At 37.7% G+C, this 22,790-nt stretch overlaps 1 protein-coding gene across 10 annotated transcripts in view; it reads left to right on the forward strand.

The window, feature by feature from the left end:
- Nucleotides 1-22,790, forward strand: part of CUNH8orf34 (chromosome unknown C8orf34 homolog) — a 470,016-nt gene that overhangs the window by 354,910 nt on the left and 92,316 nt on the right. For 6 of the 10 annotated variants that reach the window (XM_052716420.1, XM_052716411.1, XM_052716412.1 and 3 more), the window contains 2 exons: nt 303-350; nt 9,128-9,221. In XM_052716420.1, coding sequence (XP_052572380.1) covers nt 303-350; nt 9,128-9,221 — 142 coding nt within the window. The remainder of the gene's footprint in view (nt 1-302; nt 351-9,127; nt 9,222-22,790) is intronic. The other 4 variants (XM_052716414.1, XM_052716419.1, XM_052716418.1 and 1 more) reach the window with 1 other exon arrangement.

The following is a 22,790-nucleotide window of genomic DNA, read 5'->3' on the forward strand; positions in this document are numbered from 1 at the left end:
TTGGTGGCTTCATCTAATTTTAAGAACATAGAAAGTTAATAATGGAAATTTTCATAAAACTGCCTAGCATTCTCCCCTAATATTGAATAAGCTTTACTGATTATTTGTTTACATGAACTGAAAAGTACTTACAAGATGTGTCTTTGTTTGGAAAGACATGCTGTCTCCCTCAGAGAACCTGAGGTTGTCAAAGTGACAGCCTCACAGGCATCATTTGTGCAAGCAAGGGAGAGCTCATCGCCCTCTACACATTGTATTGTTCTTTCTGTCCCTTCTGACGTTTTCAACCTGCTTGCCTCTAGGGAGAAGACTCCAGTGGAGGACACTCTTTGAAATCCTACATGGAGGAAGTGAGTTTTAAGAGGACCTCACAAACATAGCATGTCATCAGTCTATCATGTGAAATGAAACACTCACCCGGGCTTTCCCCATCTATCTTCCGGGCTCCTAATACACATCTGTTCACTGGCCATGTTTAGGAAAGTACAATAAATAGTGTTATCAAAATTGCTTTTGTTCCTCATTGGTAGAGAGATACTTTCTATCCAGTTATCTGAAAATGGAGGAGAAAGTCCATGAACCTAGTGCTATTATATGTTTCCATTCACAAACATTTGTTGATATATTTGTAAATGATAAACATATGTTTTGTACTGAGAATGAGCAAAAAAAGGACAGACAGACAGACAAGAAGAAAGAGAGTGAAAGAGAGAGAGAGAGTCAGTACTCATTCATGTGACAAATGCTTGTCATGGTGTTATTTGCTGTACTTATTAAAATGTAAGACACATTCTTGGAAAATGCCCCAGATTCCTGGTTTTGTTTGTGAAGATACTGAAAAGTATTCTGTTGCACAGAGCTTTGCACTGACTGACAGGCATTTGGAAACCCTCAGAACTTTGGCAGAGCCCCTGAGACCCGAAGCAAACCCATGGCGATCATTAAGAAAGCAGTGTGACTCTGCTGAAAGTGAAGGAAGTTCAGGGATAGGACTCAACTCTTGGATTGAATGCTGCTTCTCAACAGGAACCTACCTGCTTCTCCACTTCTTCCTAATTCAAGAGTCTATTCGAAAGACCTCAGATCTCCTGAGCATACTGTGTAATTCCTATCAGGATGGTGCATGGGCACTGAAATTCTCACTTGCTTCCAAATATCACTAGGAGGGGGATGTGGAATACCCAGTCTCTATAGATTTGCTATCTATCCAGACATAATAGAAACTTTTCAAAAAACACAGAAAGGAATAACGAATGATAGGAAGCTGGAAAGATGTGCAAGTTCACAAGCATCAAAATAAATGGGCAAAACGTGGTAGCATTGGAACATGAATACTAACTTTCAATTTGGTGATTTGATGCGAAGATCTAGAATATATTTGAACAATCAATGTTACACACAGGGAGGAAAATATAGGTATTTTTCCCAAATGCCCACCCGTAGAGTAGTCATTTAGAATTTTGTGATCACATAAGCTCTTGACTCCAGCCTCACCATTTGTTGGGGCTGAATGAGATGCTTCTGTGGAAAGGCTGGGGATGCCTCTTGCTTCTAGTCTAAGACTGTGAAAGGAGATCACTGAGGCTTGTGTGATATGGGCTACATACCAAGAATAGGCATGTTAGAGTGAGTTTTGATATTTGTGCCTTCTTGTTAGAAGTGCTTGGAAAGGCTTGCTGCTTGAGTGTGATTACATCAACACCTGCTGGAAGATTCTTAGAAACAGGAAGTCTCGGGATTCGTCCAGTATCAAGTACTCAGTCCTCTTTTGCTAAGCTTGCTTAGGTCTCCATGGGTTGCTACATACCATAAACTATGAAAAGCAGTTCTCTATCTAATTCTTTCCAGTGTAATTTCTAGAGACTAAAATCATGCATTGTGGGGACCCTTCCCCCATTCTGTATTCTGGAAAAGGAGACTAACTTCATTAATACATTGGAGTTTCGTGTACTCATCTGTTCTCAGTCATGTTTTGTTTGTTTATTGGAAGTATAAATTTCTCTAGTTTACAAGATCCATTACTGACTCTCTGCATGTACTTTACAAATATGTGTGAACCACCCAGTGTAAATGTTACCTATCTATCACCATGGTTCATTATTTCATGGAATTTTCATTTCATATTAGTTGATGTTTAGATGTTAGATATTCATAAACCAATGAATTATCATCGCAGTAAAATTGTGTGGTCTTGTTTAGTGACTTATGAATTAGTTAATAGGGTTTTTTTTCAAATTTTTATGCATTTGGTCTTTGGGAAATATGCATTAAAATTCTCCATTTGGAACCTGTTCACAATGTGAGACATAAAATGGCATTATTTTCTATTTATTTTTTTTCTTGCTTAGGCTTTCATTTCATTTTTCTCTTTAGGTTGTAAAATCAGCAAAAAAAAACCCACAAACAAACAAACAAACAACAACAACAAAAATTAGCACACACTAAAACTCAAATAAACCATACTGTTGATGTTTTAATATATTTAACATTTCTTCTTAAACTTTGATAAACGCTTAACAGATCAAAGTCTTGGTTCTTTTGTTTTGTTTTGTTTCCTTTTGGTGGGGTTGTTAGTTTTTGTTTTATTTACTTACTTAAATATAGTCATTAACTGTAACCACATTACATATTGTGTTGAGATCTAAATAGGAAAACTGAGGCAACATAATCTCCTTTGAAATTAAGCCTAAAATTATTCTGTATAATAATAAGCCTCATTTTATTCTATATAGTCTATTTTTAATATATTATTTCAGTCTGGCATTTCGATTTTTCTTTTGGGCCAGGGAAAGAGTTGAGATAGAATCTCTTTCTGCAGCCCTGGCCATCGTGTACCTTACCATGTAGACCAGGGTGGCCTTGAACTCACAGAAATATGCCTTCCTCTGCCTCCCAAGTGCTGGAATTAAAGGAATATACCATCAGATCCAGCTAGCATTTTGATCTTTGAGCAAATGAAAAAAAAAGATACTTTATGAGTCTGCTTTTCAAATCTTCAAAATAACTCTGAAAGTTGAATTTAAGAAATTGCATGCTTTTCACAAGTGAGTCACCTGACAACTCAAGGTAGGAATAATTTCAAAATATAAACCCTTTATCATTTGTCACAGTAAGGCTAATGCTTACTCAATAAAGTAAAAAATTTATCAAATTTAAATATTTCTAAGTCTTGTCATACCTTTTATAAAGAAACTAATGTACTTAAAATATCATGTTACCTAGAGGAATAATGAGGAATAAACATAATACAGTGTCTTGAAATGCCCTAGTTACTAATGGAGGCTATGGGGTGGACACAGACAGCTAAGAAGTACTGGTAACCTAAATAGTTAAGACGCTCCTGAGAACTACAGATTCAAGTCAACAGTGTCTGGAATTTTCTGGAAAGTAGTCACAACTTCAAGAAGGTGGTGATGGCCAGATGACAGAGTGGCAATTGCACAGGCAGCGTGAACTCACTCAGGGTGACAAGTGGCAGCTTTACTGTCCCTGAGGGCGTCAGTCATGAAATACAGCACTGGAAGCGTGAAGATGTTCCTGACTCTTGGGCTTGGTTTGCCAGATGCACCATCTGAACTGGAAAGGGACTGCTTCCATGCAACACAGCGACACTGAATCTCTTCTTACACCCATTCAGGCTTGTCTGGCTTCCTCAGGGTTGCACTCTGTGACCTTCAGTGAAAATCAGCTTCCAGCTATATTTCTAATGGAGAAGGCACATTTACTTACAGAAAGTGAGTAATATACATTTTGTTCTTCAGATGTTTGGAAAATCAAAATAACTATTATTACTACCATTGTTTATCCCCTTCACGGAACTAGACATATACATTATGTTTGCAAAACAAAATCCTATTTTGCCATTGATATTTGACATTTTTGACATCCATTGTTAAATAACAATTCTTAAAAGGTTATATTCATAGCTCTCATAGAAATATAAAAAGAAGTCAGGGCTAGAAAGATAGCTTAGTCCATCACCTGCTTGCTTAGTCCATCACCTGCTTGCGTTGTAAGTACATGGACAGTTCCATCCCCAAACTCATGGTAAAAAGCAAAACAGCTAAATGTGGTGGAGGAAGTTTGTAGCCACGTAGCTGGAGAGGCAGTGACAAGCTTGACCTCTTGGGCCAGCCTGGCCTACTTGGTGAGCTTCAGGCCAGGGAGAGTTGACCTTGTCTCAAAAAGAGAGTGGGTGACACACGAGTAACTACACCTGAGGCGAGATTGTCCTCTGCCACCTTCTCCACATGTGTGCACCCACTACATACATGTGCACATGAACACACACATAGAGGAATGCATGTCAAATTTATAAAACCAATAATTTAATGAAGGAGCAAGTTAAATGTTATGATCATTCAAGGAGAATCCATTCATATAAAAGGGCAACTAAGAAACGTTAAAACGACATTATAAATAGATGCAAAAGCAGCAAAAATTAAACCCATTTCCCTAGGCCAACAATCAATTGCATTTTCAATGGATGCAGTTTGCATCTCCATGGACAAGAATCATTTGTGCCGTTCCTATTTCCTATAAAGTCTACAGTGTGAAATAGCTGATGTCAAAGGACTCGTACATCCACAGAATCAAGGGACTAGGGGGAGTGCTGGGGGAAGTGACTAATTTTTCATGGACTCCAATAATCTTTCATTCTTTTCTCTGGGGAGGAAGTCACCAAGCAGAAAGCATTGCATAGTGCTGTGACATACTTTCCCAGGGCTCGCTCAACACAGAAGAGCAAACAGGACAGACTCCATTTTCTGAAATAGTATGAATTCATTTTGTGCTTCTCTCTCTCTCTTTACAATTTATCATATTTTCTATAATTTTGTTGTGATTTTTTTCTTTTTTCCCTCAGAACCTATTCATTAAACATTACAGTTCTCAGACTTTGTTAATTCTCTCTTCTTATTTTTTAATTGATTTTTACAGTTCCGAAATAATTGGGCTACAGAAATGCTATTTACGAAGAGATTGATGATTTCAGACTAATCATATGAGACATTTTGTTAACAAGTGCTAAAAGGTAGTATTGGCTTTGCTAACTTAATTGTATAAATGATTTAGAGGAAATTTTACTTTAATAGAAATACAGAATTAATTCTTGGTCACTTGAAGCCATCTATGAAATATATCTGGAGCAGACTAATTTTATTTTATGTCCATCATGCTTTAAACATACTACATTTATTTATTTCATGTGTGTGTGTTGGCATGTGTGTAGAGGCCAGAGGACAACTTTCATTTCTTTCTTTCCATTGTCTAAGTCCTAGGGATAAAACACAGGTTGTCACGCTTGGTAGCAAATGCCTTTATTCACTGAGCTAACTCACTCGCTAGCCTTATGTACATCATACTTTATGGATCATCATTCTGGAGGGGTTCTGTGACTTGAGAGTTCAAATGAAACCAAAAAAGTCTGTCTGAAAAAAAATAGGCAACATCAGTACATTATTTGCGTGTTCCTACCCAGGGGAAAAATAGTTAACTCAGAATTAAAATGTTGCTTTCAACAAAGGATACTCTTTTACTCTCTAAATATACCAAACTTCTGTGGTCAGATTGTCATAAATCAGTGGTTTATAGAATTTGGAGAACCCAAAAATAAACTATCCATATGGAATAACAATACTGCTGGTTTATATAAAGTTCTTCCTCTGCTAGCAGATAGAAGGATCTGTTGATTCAGGACTAGTAGCTGTTCTCCATATGATCCATGTCACTCGTTCCCACCACCACTCCCAGTCCCTGGGTATTTGCTGTACTTATGGCAAAAGTGTTTTAGAAAAAGGATGAATGACATTTCTTCGAAAAGCAGCCCTGAGAGCTTGCTCTTGGGAATATGAAAACAGTGTGCTACACTGAGATGTAGTTTAATACCCTGCAGAAAATTTTTGAATAAACTTAGAAAGGAAGAACACATCAGCTCTTGTTTTCGAAAAATGTTCAGGATTTTAACTTCTTGACCCCATCACAAAGAATTATAGGCAGGCTGATGGGTGAACTTCAGACGTGTGGCACTCTTGCCAATCCAAGGTAGGCAAACTGGGACCTTCTATTTCTAGCTCTAGTACAGGGAGAGCTGAAACACAACATTGAAATCATCTGAGAGTAATACTTGCTCGGTCTTCATGTTACTGTGTCAACAGTGTAAGGTTCTTCCCAGTCTCTGCTGAGCCCTCTTCCAAGTCGACTTTAAACCACCTGCAACAAACCAAGACCAGTCTAACATTCAAGGCATTAGGACAGCAAGCCAATTGGTAATATTGCTTAATATCTTGAACCACTGTGGGGGAAATAACAAAACTGACCTATTAGTCATATCCTTTCTTATAAGAATGGGTTTTCATATTTGGGACAAGAAACTAAACGACAAAAATACTTTTTTAAATTAATAAGTATTGTTTTCTTGGTCACTTTATACTTTCTGTTTTAATTGAGGAGCTCTGGCCTTTGATTTCTCCTTAGTAAACAAAAATCATGGTTCATTTATTTTGTCTTTAAACATGGGAGATTGCGTGTTCTGCTTTTGTAATTTTTGGGATGTGGTTTTCCCTCTTTGTTACATGAAACATTTTGAAACTGTTTCTACACACACACACACACACACACACACACACACACACACACACACACACACACATACACAGAGAATTTAAAACCTAATAAACCCAATACTTTCATACTTGCACAGCTTCTTTGGGCAGCTCTGCAAGGCCAAATCTCATAGTTGACAATTTAAAAATTAAATTAAATCCTAAGAATATGCATCAGTGTACAGCTAAGTTGTAGATTCTAAGACTGACTAGCTTTTGTGCTAAATTCCCCTTCAATAACCCACTGGAGTCTTTCCCCTTCACCTTTCTGAAAGAGTTGGAACCTAGATGTGGGCTGCTTGTGAAGTACCAGGCACTATCTAAACCAGTACCTTCACCTTCTCCGTCCTCTCCTAAGACAGTGATACAGTTTGAGTCTGAAATGTCCACAGACTTGTGTTTTAAATGTTTTGTATGGGACTGGTTGTCTTTTAAAATCTGCGGTTGTGGGTATACAGGGTTATTGTGGTGGAAACAGGACACTGAAGGGGGCTTTCAAGGCTATCCCCGTTTGTGGCGGCAGCCTGCTCTCTTTGCTTCCTGGCCTACCACCTCATGAGCATTCATTGTATGTCGGCTACTATCGTAGACCACGTGGCTCTGCCCTTGCTTTACCACCATGATTTCTCTGTAAGTTTCTTCTGTGAAGTGTATTTCCATAGCAACAGGAAGAGTAACTAACATAGGAGGGAAGTTGAGGGCCTTGGACCAGCCAGGATGGAAGTTGTAATTCCTCATTCCTGGGGCAAACACATTTCACTGTGGAACCCACTCTCATTTGATAGGAACTTACGTTTCAGTCCAAATCACAGGCTGTTTTTAAGAGTTGCTGGTACAAAAAAAAAAAATCAGGCTATTATTTTTTAATGAAAATCATTTCTAAAACTTGTGTTTCTTTTGTTTCAATTATGTTTTAATTTTAGTGCAGTTTTAGGGTCACAGAATTATTGCAAAGACGTAACAGTACCTATGTGTCTCCCACTCAGATTCCAGCTAGTATTAACACCTCAGATTATTATAGAATACAGTAGGAGACACTTGTCAAAATTGCCCATTGTTGGTACATTAGTAATGAAATCTACACATTGTTCAAATTGCCATGAGCTGGATTTTGAAGGGGAATTAGGTCCAAAAACAAATCAGCTTTGTTCCAAGATCCCATGAAGGAGTATACATTTCATGTCATAACTTACTGACATCGTGTATTTATGAAAAGAAAACATAAAGCCAGCACTTGGGAGCTGATACAAGTGGATCTCTGTGAGTTCAAGGCCAGCCTGCTCTACAGAGCAAGTTCCAGGACAGGATCCAAAGCTGCACAGAGAAAACCTGTCTCAAAAACCAATAAATAAATGAACAAATATAAATAAATAAATGAATAAACAAACAAATAAATAAATGAAAGAAAACATAGAGATAAAATCCCATTTCTATTGTTTACTATCAAGGGTGTGTACACTACCAGGTAACCAACTGACTGCCCTTGATTGCTTGGCTTATGGTGGTGTTTGTTGGTTTACTCTGCTGTGAATTTCTTCCTCCCCCCCCCCCCACTTTCTGTGCCACTTTTAAAATTAGAGTCACTATACACAACTCCGAGTAGGAGTTATATTCAAGTTTAAGGGCAGAGTGTGTACATGAATTATCCAAAGTCCTTTTATATGTGTATTTGCCTATGATCATGTACTCACACACTCTTTTGTTGAATTATTTATTATTAGCAATAAGGTTTCATAGATATTTATTTCATATTGTGGTTAATAACCCAATGCTGGTATAACTCCATGGTAAACTTATCAATTAAAGTACCATTCCTCTATGATGTCGATTTAGTTTCGATTTTACACAGTCCAGGCACTTCTAGAATGACTTGGTCAGCATTTTGTCCATCACTGCAGACAGAATGGGAAATGATGGGTTATGTGTAGTCATTTACAGATGGGAAAGAGCAGAGTGAAGAAATATATGAGAAGTATTTTAGTTGAAGCACAGAATGGAAACTGAGTGGGGTCATACGCATCTAAAGTCCTGGCTTCTTAGGAAACTTACGTAGTGGAATCCCTTCAACTTAGGAACTTGAGACCAAACAAGTAAGACAGGAAGAGAGAGAAGATAGTGTGCAAATACTGAGGGTGTAATCGAAGGAAACAAGTATCAACCACTCTAATTTCCATTCTTGTTATAGTAGTTAAAGACTTATGTTATTAAATGCTCCTCTTATTCTATTTTATCTTGCACATTTTGTGATTATATTTCTAAGAATAAGGATCAAAACATTAACTCAGAAGGATTAGAGACTAGATTTAATTTTTATTGTCTAAATCTTACTAAAGAAGAACTTAAAGTAAAGTGACTTTAGAGTCAAGAGATTCATATATATGACATGAAAAGGAATTTAAGCTTAGAATATGTTTCTGCTATGGGGCAAGTCTTAGGGTGCAAATTGTGGAAGCTGAAGTGCTCAGCTGTATTGGTAGCTGTGATATCAACCCAGACTTTAATCTACCATCCTCTTCTCTCTGTAGGATGAGTCTCTAAAGCAACTGCAGGTTGTGCATCAACCATGGCTCTTGCCGAGTGACACAGAAAGTGAAGGAGTTGAAGCAGAGCAGGATAAACGTGAGTAGAGGCCATGTTCTGTGACAAACGACTTTTTACCAAACTCCCTAATAGCATTGACTCAGTGTTATCCTAACTGTGGGAGAGAGGTTGATAAACTAACTTTTGAAACATGAGTGTTTGTCTTGATACCAACAGAGGATGGTCCAGCTAAAATCTCCTATGAATACTACAGGATTAGTGTTAGTGACAATTTTAGTATTTGACACTTTGAAAATATCATACAATAGGGTAATTATTATATGAAAAATTATACTTATCAGTTAAAGTATGAATAAAATAGGCTTGGAAGAAGCAGCTTGGAGTATGAAAGGAACTTTGGAAATCTGAAGCAGTTGCTAACAATCTGGAACATGCATAGAAAAAACATGCACACACATGCAGACCCATTCCTCTCCCTGTCCTGTCCATTCATATTTAAGTAGACATGAGCTCATATGCTATTGTTTTGTTTAGTTATTTTCATCAAATTCTTTTGAAGCCTTCATAAAATTTGTATTGAAAAAGAAACCCAAATAACTGCTGCAGGTATTATATAGACATGCTACGTGTATGATTTGAGTTAGTTTAGCTATCAAATCAAACACAGGTGCCTGAATTTGGCAAGATCAACATTCTTATAGAATGCCATTTGGTAACTGTCTCTATGTAACTCTGATAATGAACTAAAACCTGAATACAAGGAGAGGATCCATAGCAGTGCATTGTAAGCACTCACACGTTCAGACTCATCTCCTTTCCCTGAAACCCATGCTTATGGCTAGTTTTAAGAATACACTACTCAACCAAGTGATATAAAGGAGATAAAAATCTTCAGAAATTTCTTCAACCTTGGACATTTAGTACATATTGTATTTTTCCCCAAACTTCCTCCTCTTCTAATAAGATGCAAAGTAGTACTTTCTCCATCCTATTCAGACACTTAACAAGCCTCCACAAATATCTGAAATGTGAATCAATATGAGTCATTGAGTGAATGAATAAGAGGGCGTTTTGGCACTTTCCAGCTTGTTTAATAAGGAAAATTTAGGTTGAAAAAAATTAACAATAATATTATTATAAATATTACCTATAGTTATATTACAATTTTGATATTGGAAACATAGTTTTATTCATAGATTTTGCTGAGTCACCTATCAATCATTCTAAATAAGGCCATTTTAAACTCTTGTAATCAGACCTAGGACCAAAAATACTTGACAGTGGTAAATTGTTTGAAATAAAATCAGGGTTTAAAAAAATTAGGTGGTAATAAGAGCCATCTGGAAATGGAATGTTAGCATGCAATGTAGCTGGACTCACCTTAGACATGCAAATATTTGTCAAGAGTGACTTCCAATAGCCAGGTGCTGGGACATGTGCAAGTTGGAGCCACTGAAGCTCTGGCAGCTGGCAACACATAGCTAGATCATCTAGGTCTATTTTCTCAGTGAAATGAAGTAGATGGTATAAATCTATGTGAACCGGGCAGCGTACTTAGAGTTTACAGCTTCATATGCTGGGAATTTGTAAGTATAGAAGAGAACAAGTTCATCTTTCCAACTATAACACCTGTTTCTTGACTCAGCTTTTTATAAATAATACCTAGGGAATGTTATGAAACTATTTAATTTCTCCCAAGACAAAACAATCATGGAAGAAAGTTTCCAGAAAAATCTCAGGATCTTAGCAGTAGTGCACATTTCTAATTGCACTGCTTCAAAACAAAATTTTGCTCAGTTTTTTTTTTAATGTGTAAGATAGCTTCTTTTTAATGTGTACCTGTAAGAAAAGATACTTCTGAACAATGAGGAAAACCTTTATAAGTTTTCAATCTAAACAAGCAGAGCACTGGTTAGGGAGATTTCCTCTTTACTCTCTTTTATTAACAAACTCTAACTTACAGAATAAAGAAACTCATGTCTAGGGTACATATGTAGTTTATATCTCTCAGATAATAATGCAAAGTCACTAAATAAATTAACTACAGATGTCTGGATCTACAGGAGTTCTTCATGACCCCAAATCAGCAGCTCTGTACATTGTACAGGACTTGGATTTCTGCATTTTTTATATATCCTTGGGTGATTTTTGCTTATCCTAAATAAATGGCAACTATCGCAAAGAAAAGTTCAAGAAAATAGAAGTTGTTGTTCTTAGTATTGATTTCATATTGGTCCTCACCTCTTTAGACCTTCTCTTTCTGTGATCTAGAAATCAACTTCGTAAGTAAAATGGGAGGTAGAGGAAGAAAGAAGACAAGAATTGGAAGGACATAGAGAGAAACAAGGGACAAATCCTCCACATTGAAGTTTAATGTTTATAAAGTCAAAGCTGAAATATCAGTCAGCATTCTTTAATTATATCTTGTATTTAATAAAAATATTTGTGTTGGGGGACACTAAGTGTTCTTGGTGTAGTATAGTTCTTTGAACAGGGTTCATTTGGAATGTATGAAGCCCTGAGTTTCATCTTTAGCATCACAAACTAACTGAAAGTGAAAAATAAAAAAGGAAACAAACAAAATGCCCAACCAAACCCACAAAACGATGGATGTCCAAAGTTAACAAGTGCCAGCCAGGCATGTAACTCACAGCTATGATGCCAGCACCCAAAAGGCTGCCAGAGGAGAATCCTGAGCTTGTGGCCAGTCTGGGCTACACAGCCAGACACTGTCTCAGAAAACAAACCAAGGTCAGAATGGTACATAGAGGTTAACCATGCTATGATGCATTGAGATGTCAGAGATGGCTTAAGATTCTACAAACTCCAAGGACGTCGGGGTTGAGATTCTGTAGTCTAAAGCTCATAGAGACAATGTGTGTCTGTAGGAAGAATCGACTATATAAAGCCCAACACCTAAGGAGCTACCACAAGTATGAAAAGGCTGTGATCCCCAGCTGTAGAGAAAGCCAGGAAGTTTGTTTTTTGTGGGTTTTAGTTGAAAAAGTAGTTATCCATACAAAAACAAATGTCCAGGTCTCAACTTGCTTGAGTTTAAAGGTGAACTTCCTAGATTATTAGGAACCTAAATTGTTGTATAAACTGGCCTTTCTTAGTAAAATGCATAGGGCCCTTTCCTCAGTAAATGTAAGAACTGTAATATTTATAAACCGTAAAGATTTGAAAATCAACTCTCTGGAGATGAGCTCTCAGACAAGATTTATAAACTTGGTGAAAAGTCACAGTAGTACAAAAGCTTGTCAGTGGGTGTGAGAAAGAGTAGAACTGGCCAGATCAGGATGCAAGGGAACAGGACCATCAAGAAAATTTCATATGGTCAACAATTTGAAGATACAAAATAAAGATAGAAAAGAATCCTAAAAGATTAAGAATGTTAGAAGAGGTGGACATTTCGAAGATATCAAGTGAATCATTTCTTATGGAAAACTACATGATTTACCCAGCAGTATTTTCTAATTACACCACAGTGAAGTTATTGTCAGCCTAGTTGTTGATGTTCTGCCCTGTTTATCCCGTAGGCAAAACACCAGTGCTTCTCTGCATTCTAGGGTCTGCCATGCACTGTCTTCCGGCCTTTGCACTTTCTGACACTGGTCTTATTGGGGACCCTTTGAAGATGGAGTGATGTATTTTCCAGCTTCTTCTAAGATTGTCTCTTGGGTTTTGACTTTTGACAAAGTCTGTGTAGGTCTTAACATCTTAGAGCTTCTTGTTATGTAAATCAATATTTCTTCAGTCTAATAGAGGTTTTTTAACCTTTGTTCATTCAAAAACTCTGTTCCTTCTCATCTCTATGTCTCTTTTTTTGGATTCCAAAATATATACATTCTTTCCAGTGTTTCAAGAACCTCTAAGTTACTCTTTATTTGTCTTTTTCTTTAATATTTTTGTTCCTCAGAATGAGTAGTCTCAAGTGCAATTATCTTTTTCTTACTTGGAGTGGATGATCTCAGCTGACCTGTCTTTAAACTCTTTGATTCCTCCTTATGTCTGCTCAGCTCTGCTATTGAGCCCCACTCCAGTGAATTTCAACTCCAGAACTTTCGTCTCATTGTCTTTTATAATTCACATCTCTTTAATGATAGTTTAAACTTATCAGAACAGCTTTCTCATACTTTTCATTAATTTTTGATACCACTTCCATAATTATCTGAATATGTTTACAACAATTCATTATTGATTAAGCCTTTATCTTGTGTGCCTGTCAGCTAGACTTCCCTGGTGACAGTTTCTATTGACTGCTTTATTTAGATTTGTGGACCCCAACTTTGTGATTCGTGACATATAACTTGCTTGGTTTTTTTTTTACTATATTATTTTTGGAATTGACTACAGAAGCTCTGTTCAGTGGTTTAAGTAACAATTGGACAGATATTAACATATATCACACTACTTACTTTCATGGCATGGGGACCAAAACTCTGTAAAGAAAGGTATTGAGGGAGTAGAAAGTTTATTTTGTTTTACTCACACTTTACAGGCTTTTAGTCCACAATTGTTTGGCCTCCTGTGCTTGGGCATGACATATGTAGAGGAAATGAGATAGAGGTACAACAAACTAGTAACAGTTGGAGCAATGATAGAACTTAAGCTTTTAAGGTGATGTAGCATGTGTATGAGAGAGAGAACATCTGTTCACATCTTTGCAGACAGGAACCCGAGCACAGTAGGCACCAAAGGATGGATATGACCTTCAGTGGTCCATCCCCAGTGACCATCTTCTGCCAGCTAGGCTAGATTTCCAAAAGTTTCCAGATCCTTTCAAAATAGTAGCACCAGCTGGAGGCCAAGCATTCATAACATGAAACATAATGCATCATATGCCATAGAAACATCAACTATTTTCAGTTCTGCTTATACAAGGCCTGTAACTCAAGCAAAGGGAGAGATAGAGCCATATCAGGTCTTTCCTGGAAGATGTACAGCTTTGCATATCTAGGTAACTTCCTATAGAATCACATTCACTAAATTTACTCCTTTCTTTCTTACACCCCTTTTCTTGTCTCTCCTGTCTCCCTCTCCCACTCCTCCTCCCCTTCCTCTTCTTTCTTTACCCCCCCCCCCCCCCGCTTTTTCTTCCAGTTGTAACTACCTCAGGGAGTTGGTATTCACAACTATTGCCCCTGATTGTTTTGTTGTTGTTGTTTTTGTGAGACAGATCTCACTATGTAGCCCTGGCTATCCTGGAACTTACTTTGTAGACCAGGTCCAAACTTACAGAGATCTACTTCCCTCTGCCTCCTGAATGCTGGAATTAATGGTGTGCACTACCACTGCCTGGCCAAACTCTTATTGTTTTAAATAAATGTCCTAGATGCATGTTTTCGCACAGAAGGAAATTAATTGAGGTAAGACATAGAAGACCACACAGCAGTGTTATCCAAGTGTCTTCCATAGAAGTTAAATGGTGATAACTTTCTAAAGACGTGCACTTGATGATTTCAAACTCATCTACCCCTCTGTGCTTGCTGAGATGTTCTGATTACAGTCTCCCCATAGTGAAGATACATATTTTCAAGAGCTGTTGGGTTTGTTTTTGTTTTTTTTGTGTGGGTTTTTTTTGTTTGTTTGTTTGTTTGTTTGTTTTTAGCTAGAGAGAGATATATTGATAGACAGCAGTGAAAATTACCCATAGCTCAGTGCTGTTGTTACACCATCTGCTTTTCTTGACCTAATGTTCTCTGGGTTATTCAAAGCCTTTGGTTCATTTGTAGTGTTGTGAATAATTTTTATGATTTTTCTGCTGGTATTCTAGTTGCTGTAGGAGCTGATTTTTGGTGATGTACATGCCACCATCCAGTAGTAGGCTGTTTAGTAATAATTTAATCTCACTTTTTTGCTTTAATTTCCTATGCTCTTTAGAAAATCATAAAGATAACTGGTAGGTAAGACAAATTTTTGAGACAACAATTTCAAAGCCTCCTGGATAATGAGACTCCACTTCAAAACTTAAATACAAACCAAACCCAACAAACTCTAAATAAAAACAATGTAACTTTACACAGATAGTATCTTACTTAGGGTTTCTTTCTTTCTTTAAATTTTATTAATTCTTTGTGAATTTCACATCATGTACCCCAATCCCACTCATCTACCTGTCCCTCCAAAAGGCACACTAAGATGACTACATCCTGTAATATTTTTAAACTTTTGGATTTAGGGTAGTCCTCATAGTATTACAGAATTCTTATGTATCCTGTTGCATTTACATAGGCATCTAGAAAAACTCAAGACTATGCAGATGTCACACTGTTTTGGTTTGCAGTAGTTATTTATGTATATACATACCTCATAGATGAAATTATTTTTAACAGTATACTTTTAGCTAATGGATATCCAATGGGATTTTGCCATTCCTCCTATTCTATTAAGGAGCTACAGAGAAGAGACAGTCTCCAGTGTGTATGGAAATGCAAACATTCTTGTTCACTCATCTTCAGATTCAAGACTCTACTGTCTTCATTATGATCTGTATGCATTTTCAATGTTTTTTATTTTCATTTAAAATACACCTGAATATTAAAAAATAGATAATAAATTTTTTTCTACATAGGTTACAGCATCTGAATCTCTGTGTTTGGCATGCTAGACATGTCATTGTAGCAAACATTTTAAGATTGATTTTAATTAGTAGAAAAATAATCAAAGTAGTTACAATCCAATTATCTGTCAAAAGCAAGAGATTCCAATGTCAAATTGCAAGTCTCTACCTTGAAACTTAATGTTGAGCATCATTCTGGTTCTGAAGATTTTTCCGTTTGTAGAGGACAAATGCCCTTGAACCACTCATATAGTTTTCTTATGTGGAAATCCTCCCCAGGTCTGTGGTGAGAGTCTCATATTATGAAATGTTAAATTAATTCCCAAGGCCCTAGAAAAAATTAAATCCAACTTTTTTTTTCTGTTTTTATTTTTTTAAATTTATTTTAATTTATTTTGCAATACAATTCAGTTCTACATATCAGCCACGGATTCCCTTGTTCTCCCCCCTCCCGTCCCCCTCACCTTCCCCCCACCCCCACCCCCATTCCCATCTCCTCCAGGGCAAAGCCTTCCCCACAGACTGAGGTCAACCTGGTAGACTCAGTCCAGGTAGGTCTAGTCCCCTCCTCCCAGGCCGAGCCAAACAATCCTGCATAGGCCCCAGGTTTCAAACAGCCAACTCATGCAATGAGCACAAGATCTGGTCCCACTGCCTGGATGCCTCCCAAACAGATCAAGCCAATCAACTGTCTCACCCATTCGGAGGGCCTGATCCAGTGGGGACCCCTCAGCCATTGGACATGAGTGGGGGTAATGAAAGGCGAGGGTTGAGGGAAAGAGAGCTTGGGGGAGCGGGAGATCCCAGCTGGATCAACAACAGAGAGGGAGAACAAGGAATAGGAGACCATGGTAAATGAAGACCACATGAGAATAGGAAGAAGCAAAGTGCTAAAGAGGCCCACAGAAATCCACAAAGATACCCACACAACAGACTGCTGGCAATGGTCGAGAGACAGCCCGATCTGACCTACTCTGGTGATGGGATGGCCAAACACCCTAATTGTTGTGCTAGAAACCTCATCCAACTACTGAGGGATCTGGATGCAGAGATCCATGACTAGGCCCCGGGTGGATCTCTGGGAGTCCAATTAGCGAGAATGAGGAGGGTTTATATGAGCGAGAATTGTTGAGACCAAGGTTGGATAAAGCACAGGGACAAATAGCCAAATGAATGGAAACACATGAACTATAAATCCAACTTTTAATAATACATATAACTTAATTTCACCAAATACACTGGTCTTAAGTCTAGCCAAAAAATGTGTCATATTGGTCAGCAATACATACTTTAAAAGTTTTAAACTACATGCTTCCCTTATTCAAAGCTCTGGGTCATAGATAGCAGTTGTTAGAAACATCAGAAAGGACATATTTAAACAAGAAGACTGAAATGTTATTTTGCAAATTCTTTGGGCTAGAGTCTTTTATGGGGTTGAATTTCCTAAACTAAAAATAGGAGCTACATGGTCCAATGTTTTGTTTTTGTTTTTTTATAAGAAATCAAAGTTATAAATGAATAACACATGTTTTTAATCCTTTTACCAAACACTTTTTGTTTGTCTTGGAATAGTCTTATCTGTGCTAGGTGTGGCCTGAAACTACAAAATAGTGACCCTAAAGTGAAAATAAAATATAGTTCATTCACTAGTGTTGATGAGCATACTTTTGGGATGGACTTTCCCATCAGATGGAGCACATCTTCACAAATGTGAGCAAGGGATTGGCTGGTTGGAAGAAAAGACCCATCCCTGGGGCTGAGGATTTTACCCTCACATTTTCTGTAATTGAAAAGACTTGAGTATATTCACAGCAGCTGAACTGTTTCAGAATTCTCTCTGGTTCCTTTGGCTGTACTGACTGGCTACACATTCACAAATCACACAATCTTAGACATGTTTGTCTCAAATTAGAATGCTAGTTAAGATCTTCCAACATAAATCCCATGAGCCCGACAGCCCAGATTCCCAACTTGGAATGACCATCTCTCTGGACCTTCAAAGTAGACATGTGTATGCTGAGGGTCACCCATGTGCTCGGCTTTATGGACTGGAGATGCAGAGGGAGGTCAAGTTATTTACTGTCTCTCTTTACCACTGTGCAATGATACAGATACACATCTGCAGCGTTAGTTACACTGCTTCTTAGAAAACAACACGTGCTAAGGGAATCAATGAGGGAACCATCACCCAGTCTCATATTCAGTTGACAGAGTGTGTAGCTGGAGTTTTCTCCAGTCCTGCCCAGCACCACAGACCCCGCAACCACTTATAAAATAATCACTCAGAAACTTATTTTAATTAAACTGCTGGGCCATTAGCTCAGGCCTACCCCTGACTAGCTCTTACACTTAACTCAGTACATTTCTGTTAATCTATATGTGGCCACATGTTCTGTGGCTTTACCTGTTGCCTTACATGTTGCTCCCTGGATGGCAGGCTGGTGTCTCCCCCCTCCAGCCTTCCACTTCCCAGACTTCTTCTCTCTCTTTGTCCCGCCTATACTTCCTGCCTGGCTACTGGCCAATCAGCTTTTTATTTATCAATCAATCATCCACAGCAACCAGAGTGCTATTTATCAACAAGGATAGTGGTTAATGGCTGTTTATGGCATCATTTTTATTACTGAAGCATACATTATTTTGTTTTTTTTTCTGCATCCATATTACAATTCAGAATTCAGAAAAACAGCTCTAATATGTTCTTGACTTTCTAGATAGCTTAAAATAGTTTGCCCTTTGCTTGGTTGACTTCTTAAAATGTATTATTATTTTTTAAAATTTCATGTGAATATGTATATGTATATGTGTCCATGTGTATGACACGTGAGTGGAGGAACCTGCAGAGAAAACAAAGGGCATCAGACACAGGCAGCTGTGAGCCACCTGATTTGGGTGCTGGGAACCAAACTCAGGTTCTATGCAAGAGCAATATTTACTCTTAACTGCTGAGCTATTTCTCCAGCCCCTGGTAAGTCATTCCTATGTAGGATTTTGTTCAGCAGTTCATGAAAGCTCTTGCCCTGTCCTGAAAGCCACGGGGAAGCATTGATGCCATCTTCAGAGCATCTGCAGTGGCACTCAGTCTAGTTTCATACACAACTGCAGTCTAACAGAAGCCCGGTGTATCACTCACCAATTGTCCCCAGCTGGGTAGTCATTTCCAATCAGTTGTTGAGATTGCACAGGAATGGAATTCTCCCCTCACCAACTTTTATAATGGTTTGATACATATATTTATCTTTTCTCCTCAAAGAAAAGAAAATATCCTTGAGGACTGATATCACATTGCATTTGTTCTTAACTTTTCCCAGCATCTTGGCTAGCAAAGTAATACCTAAGAACTATAAACTATGCTTTTATGAATCAAATTGGCTGTATAAAATTAGAAATCTTTTTGAAGTACAATAATGCTTTCATCAGTCAATATATTAAAATTAAATAGTCCCTTGGTTATTTTCACATAGATTCAAAGAAAACAATGAGATTGAACTGGAGCAATTTGTCAAACAAATTTCACTAATACCTTTCTGTTGAGAAACAAACCAAATTAATAATAAGCAACAAGGCCAAGTAGAGGGAATCTTCCTTTCCTTCATTCACGCCTGAGTCTGATTATCAGCAAACTTATATGTCAGTAGAAGGACTGAGAGCTCCATTGATATATAGACCATGAATCTGAGCTTTCTTGTAGAAAGTTGGGAGCTGGGTATCAATTACAGAACATACATCTCTACAGAAAATAGAATGCTTCTGGCACCCAGAGGCTGGCCTTGCTGATATTCAGCTCTTCCTCATTTCATACCTATGGGTTTAAAGTGAATTGTTCCCTTGATATCTAACTCTGTTTTCATATTGTGTCCATTTTATGTAGCTCCTTTAAATCATTGAAATGTGTTGAGACTATATGGGTGATCCAGGATGTGACTAGTGTGGGACAAGTGTTTAGAAGCAGCCCATTCCTGAACAGCAATGAGGAAAATTTACTCTTACACTGTGTAGAGTGTTCTTTATGTGTCCACTGTGTGTTGTTGGCTGCTTTTGATGGGCAGATAGTCCCCGTCATTGTTGACTATTTGCACAAGTGATGCTGTACTCATTACCATGAGAAACCTGTTAAAACTTCCTATGGATTTGTTCTCATTTTATTTATGTTAATTCTTGATTTGCTTTTTAAAATTTCAATGTTATTCAGGTTACATAAATTTAGAAGTTCACTTTCCTGGTGAATTGGAATTTTTTTTTAAAAAAAATGCAGCTACTTATCCTTAGCAGTAAGTGTGCATTAATTTCCACATCATCTGACATTGTTATGTCAACAATATTTTTGTTGGTGTTGGTATAAATGTTTTTTTCCTCCTCTAACTTTTAGGGAATTTTGAATTCATGTATAACAAATAAGTCTACTTAAAAAAAAAAACTGTTGAAATTAGTGTGGCTGTTACTAACAAAGCTAGATATAGGTCAACCATATGATTCAGCTGTACCACTTCAAGAAATACTCCCAAAGGACTCTTAATATTCTACTACAGAGACACGTGCTCATTGTGTTCATTGCTGTTCATTCACAATAGGTAAAAAATGGAAACGGCCTTGCTGTCCACCAGCCGATGAAAAAATAATGAAAAATGTGTTGCTTTTAAAGAATGTAATATTATTCAACTGTAAAGAAAAATAAAATTGTGAAACTCCCAGGTAGAACTAGAAATAATCTCAGTGAGATATCGCAGACCCACAAAAATGAATGCCACATGTTCTCTCTCATATATTGATACTGGCTTTGAATCTTTAGATAAGTGTTTAAATTGGAAATTACCCATAGAATTCAGGGAACAGGTAAGGGCCCATGCATGTAGATTTCCAAAGATGAGAGCTATAATGCATATATAAAAGTACAAAAGGGGAAAGGGGAATATTGGGGTAAAAAAAAAAGGTGTTAAATAGGATGGAAGGTGGGAGGGCAACACAGAAGGGGAGGGGAAGAAAAACAACACTAAAGATCTTCGAAAAATTGACATGGAAACCTATTACTATAGACGCTTCCTAAAATATATACATATATAAAAGGGGTTTACATGGAACTACACTGTTATAGGGGACAATGCCCACCACAGATACCACAGACTATTAAATAAAATGCCCAGTGCCAGATATAAGTTACCTCTTTTCTAATTGTTGGTTAGTGGGGTCCCATAGTACCTCATAATCATTGCATGCTAGTGTTAATGCTCTTGGTTATTCTCTACAGCAGTGGTTCTTAAACTTCCTAATGCTATGACCCTTTAATACAGTTCCTCATGTTGGGTGATCCCCAACCACAAAATTATTTTTATTGCTGCTTCATAACTGTAATTTTGCTACTGTTATGAACCATAACATAAATATTTTTGGAGGTAGAGGTTTGCCAAAGGGGTTGTGACCCACAGGTTGAGAACCACTGCTCTACAGCATCATGGTAAGACCCTATTGCTGAAGATATTACATACATGAGTCATAGAATGTTGAAGAAATCAAGCTTATTCCATACTGGCTAGCTTTCATAGTTCTGGAAGGTGCTGTGAACAGTGCTAGAGGAGAAGACTAATCAACAATCTTACTCATACAATAATGACTGGCTTGGCAAGATACAGCCATTGGTGCAATAGTGTTACAATTTTCTGATTGGATTTAAAGATTGCTCCACAAGATAGAACTAATGCCCTGTATCCTTAACTGGGGCAAAAAACCATGATTGACTAGGTCAGAAGTCCTAGAAAGTACCTACTACTGTTCTACTAAATGAACTTGTCAATAAACTTCCCCTAAAATCATATCTTTATATTTGTTGATAAGTCCATCTCTCAACCTTAGCAGAGAAGCTTCTTTTGGTGGTAGATGGTGATTAATAGAGACCTACAACTGGTCAACAAGAAGAGAGTAGGAAAGGTAGTATGCTCAGCTCTGAATTGGACCTCTATTCCATTATATTTCTCTCAACTCTCAGGAATCAGCATAGAAGAAGGAGCTAAAGAAGTCTTCATTTTCTATCTTTCTTTATATTATCATTTTATCTCTTTAATTCTTCATTAGATTGATGGACATGTACTCTTTTAAGATTATCTTAATGGTTATTCTTGAGATTGTTGTATGTGTTGCTTACTTGGGAAATTAATATGACAATTTCTCAGAAAACTGGGAATCAATCTACCTCAAGACCCAGCTATACTACTCTTGGCATATACCAAAAGGATGCTCAATCATACCACAAGGACACATGCTCAAATGTGTTCATAGCAGGATTATTCATAATTGTGATAACCCGGAAACAAACTAGATGCCCCTTAACCAAAGAATGGATAAAGAAAATGTGGTACATTTAGACAATGGAGTATTACTCAGCTGTTAAAAACAATGACAACAGGAAATTTGAAAGCCTTCAGCTAAGACTCCTAGCAATAGTGAATAGGTAGCATGAACTGGCTATCTCCTATAACGAGATTGGTAACTTCCCTAATTGTCATCAGAGAACCTTCATCCAGTGACTGATGGAGACATATTCAAAGAGCCACAGTCAAGCACTGGTTTGAGCTTGGAGAATCCTATTGAAGAGAAAAAGGAAGGATTGTATGAGCTAGGAGGAGGGGTCAAGGTCATTACAAGGAAACCTACAGAAACAACTAACTTGGACTCATAGTAGATCACAGAGTCTGGACCACCAGCTAGGGAGTCTGCATGGGACGGGCCTAGGACCTCTACATATGTGTGACTACTGTGTAGCATGGTCTACTTGTGGAACTCCTAGCAATGGGAGCAGGACCTGTCCCTAATTCTTTGGCTGGTCCTTGGAAACCTATTCCTCACACTGGGTTGCCTTTCTCATCCTTAACACAAGTGAGGGGAGCTTAGTACTACCGTAACTTGGTATGCCCTGCTTTGTTGACACCCATGGAAGGCCTGCTCGTTTCTGAACAGAAACAGAGGTGGAGTGGTTTGGAGGGGACAGTCAGAGGGGTTGGGAGGGAATGGGAGGAGAGGACAGAGGGTAAACTGTGGTCAGGATGTAAAATAAATGAACAAATTTAATTTTTAAAAATGCTAAAAGCAAGACT

This window comes from Peromyscus californicus, unplaced genomic scaffold (genome assembly GCF_007827085.1).
Source record: "Peromyscus californicus insignis strain IS unplaced genomic scaffold, ASM782708v3 Scaffold_5__1_contigs__length_169319896, whole genome shotgun sequence".
Taxonomy (NCBI): Eukaryota; Metazoa; Chordata; class Mammalia; order Rodentia; family Cricetidae; genus Peromyscus; species Peromyscus californicus.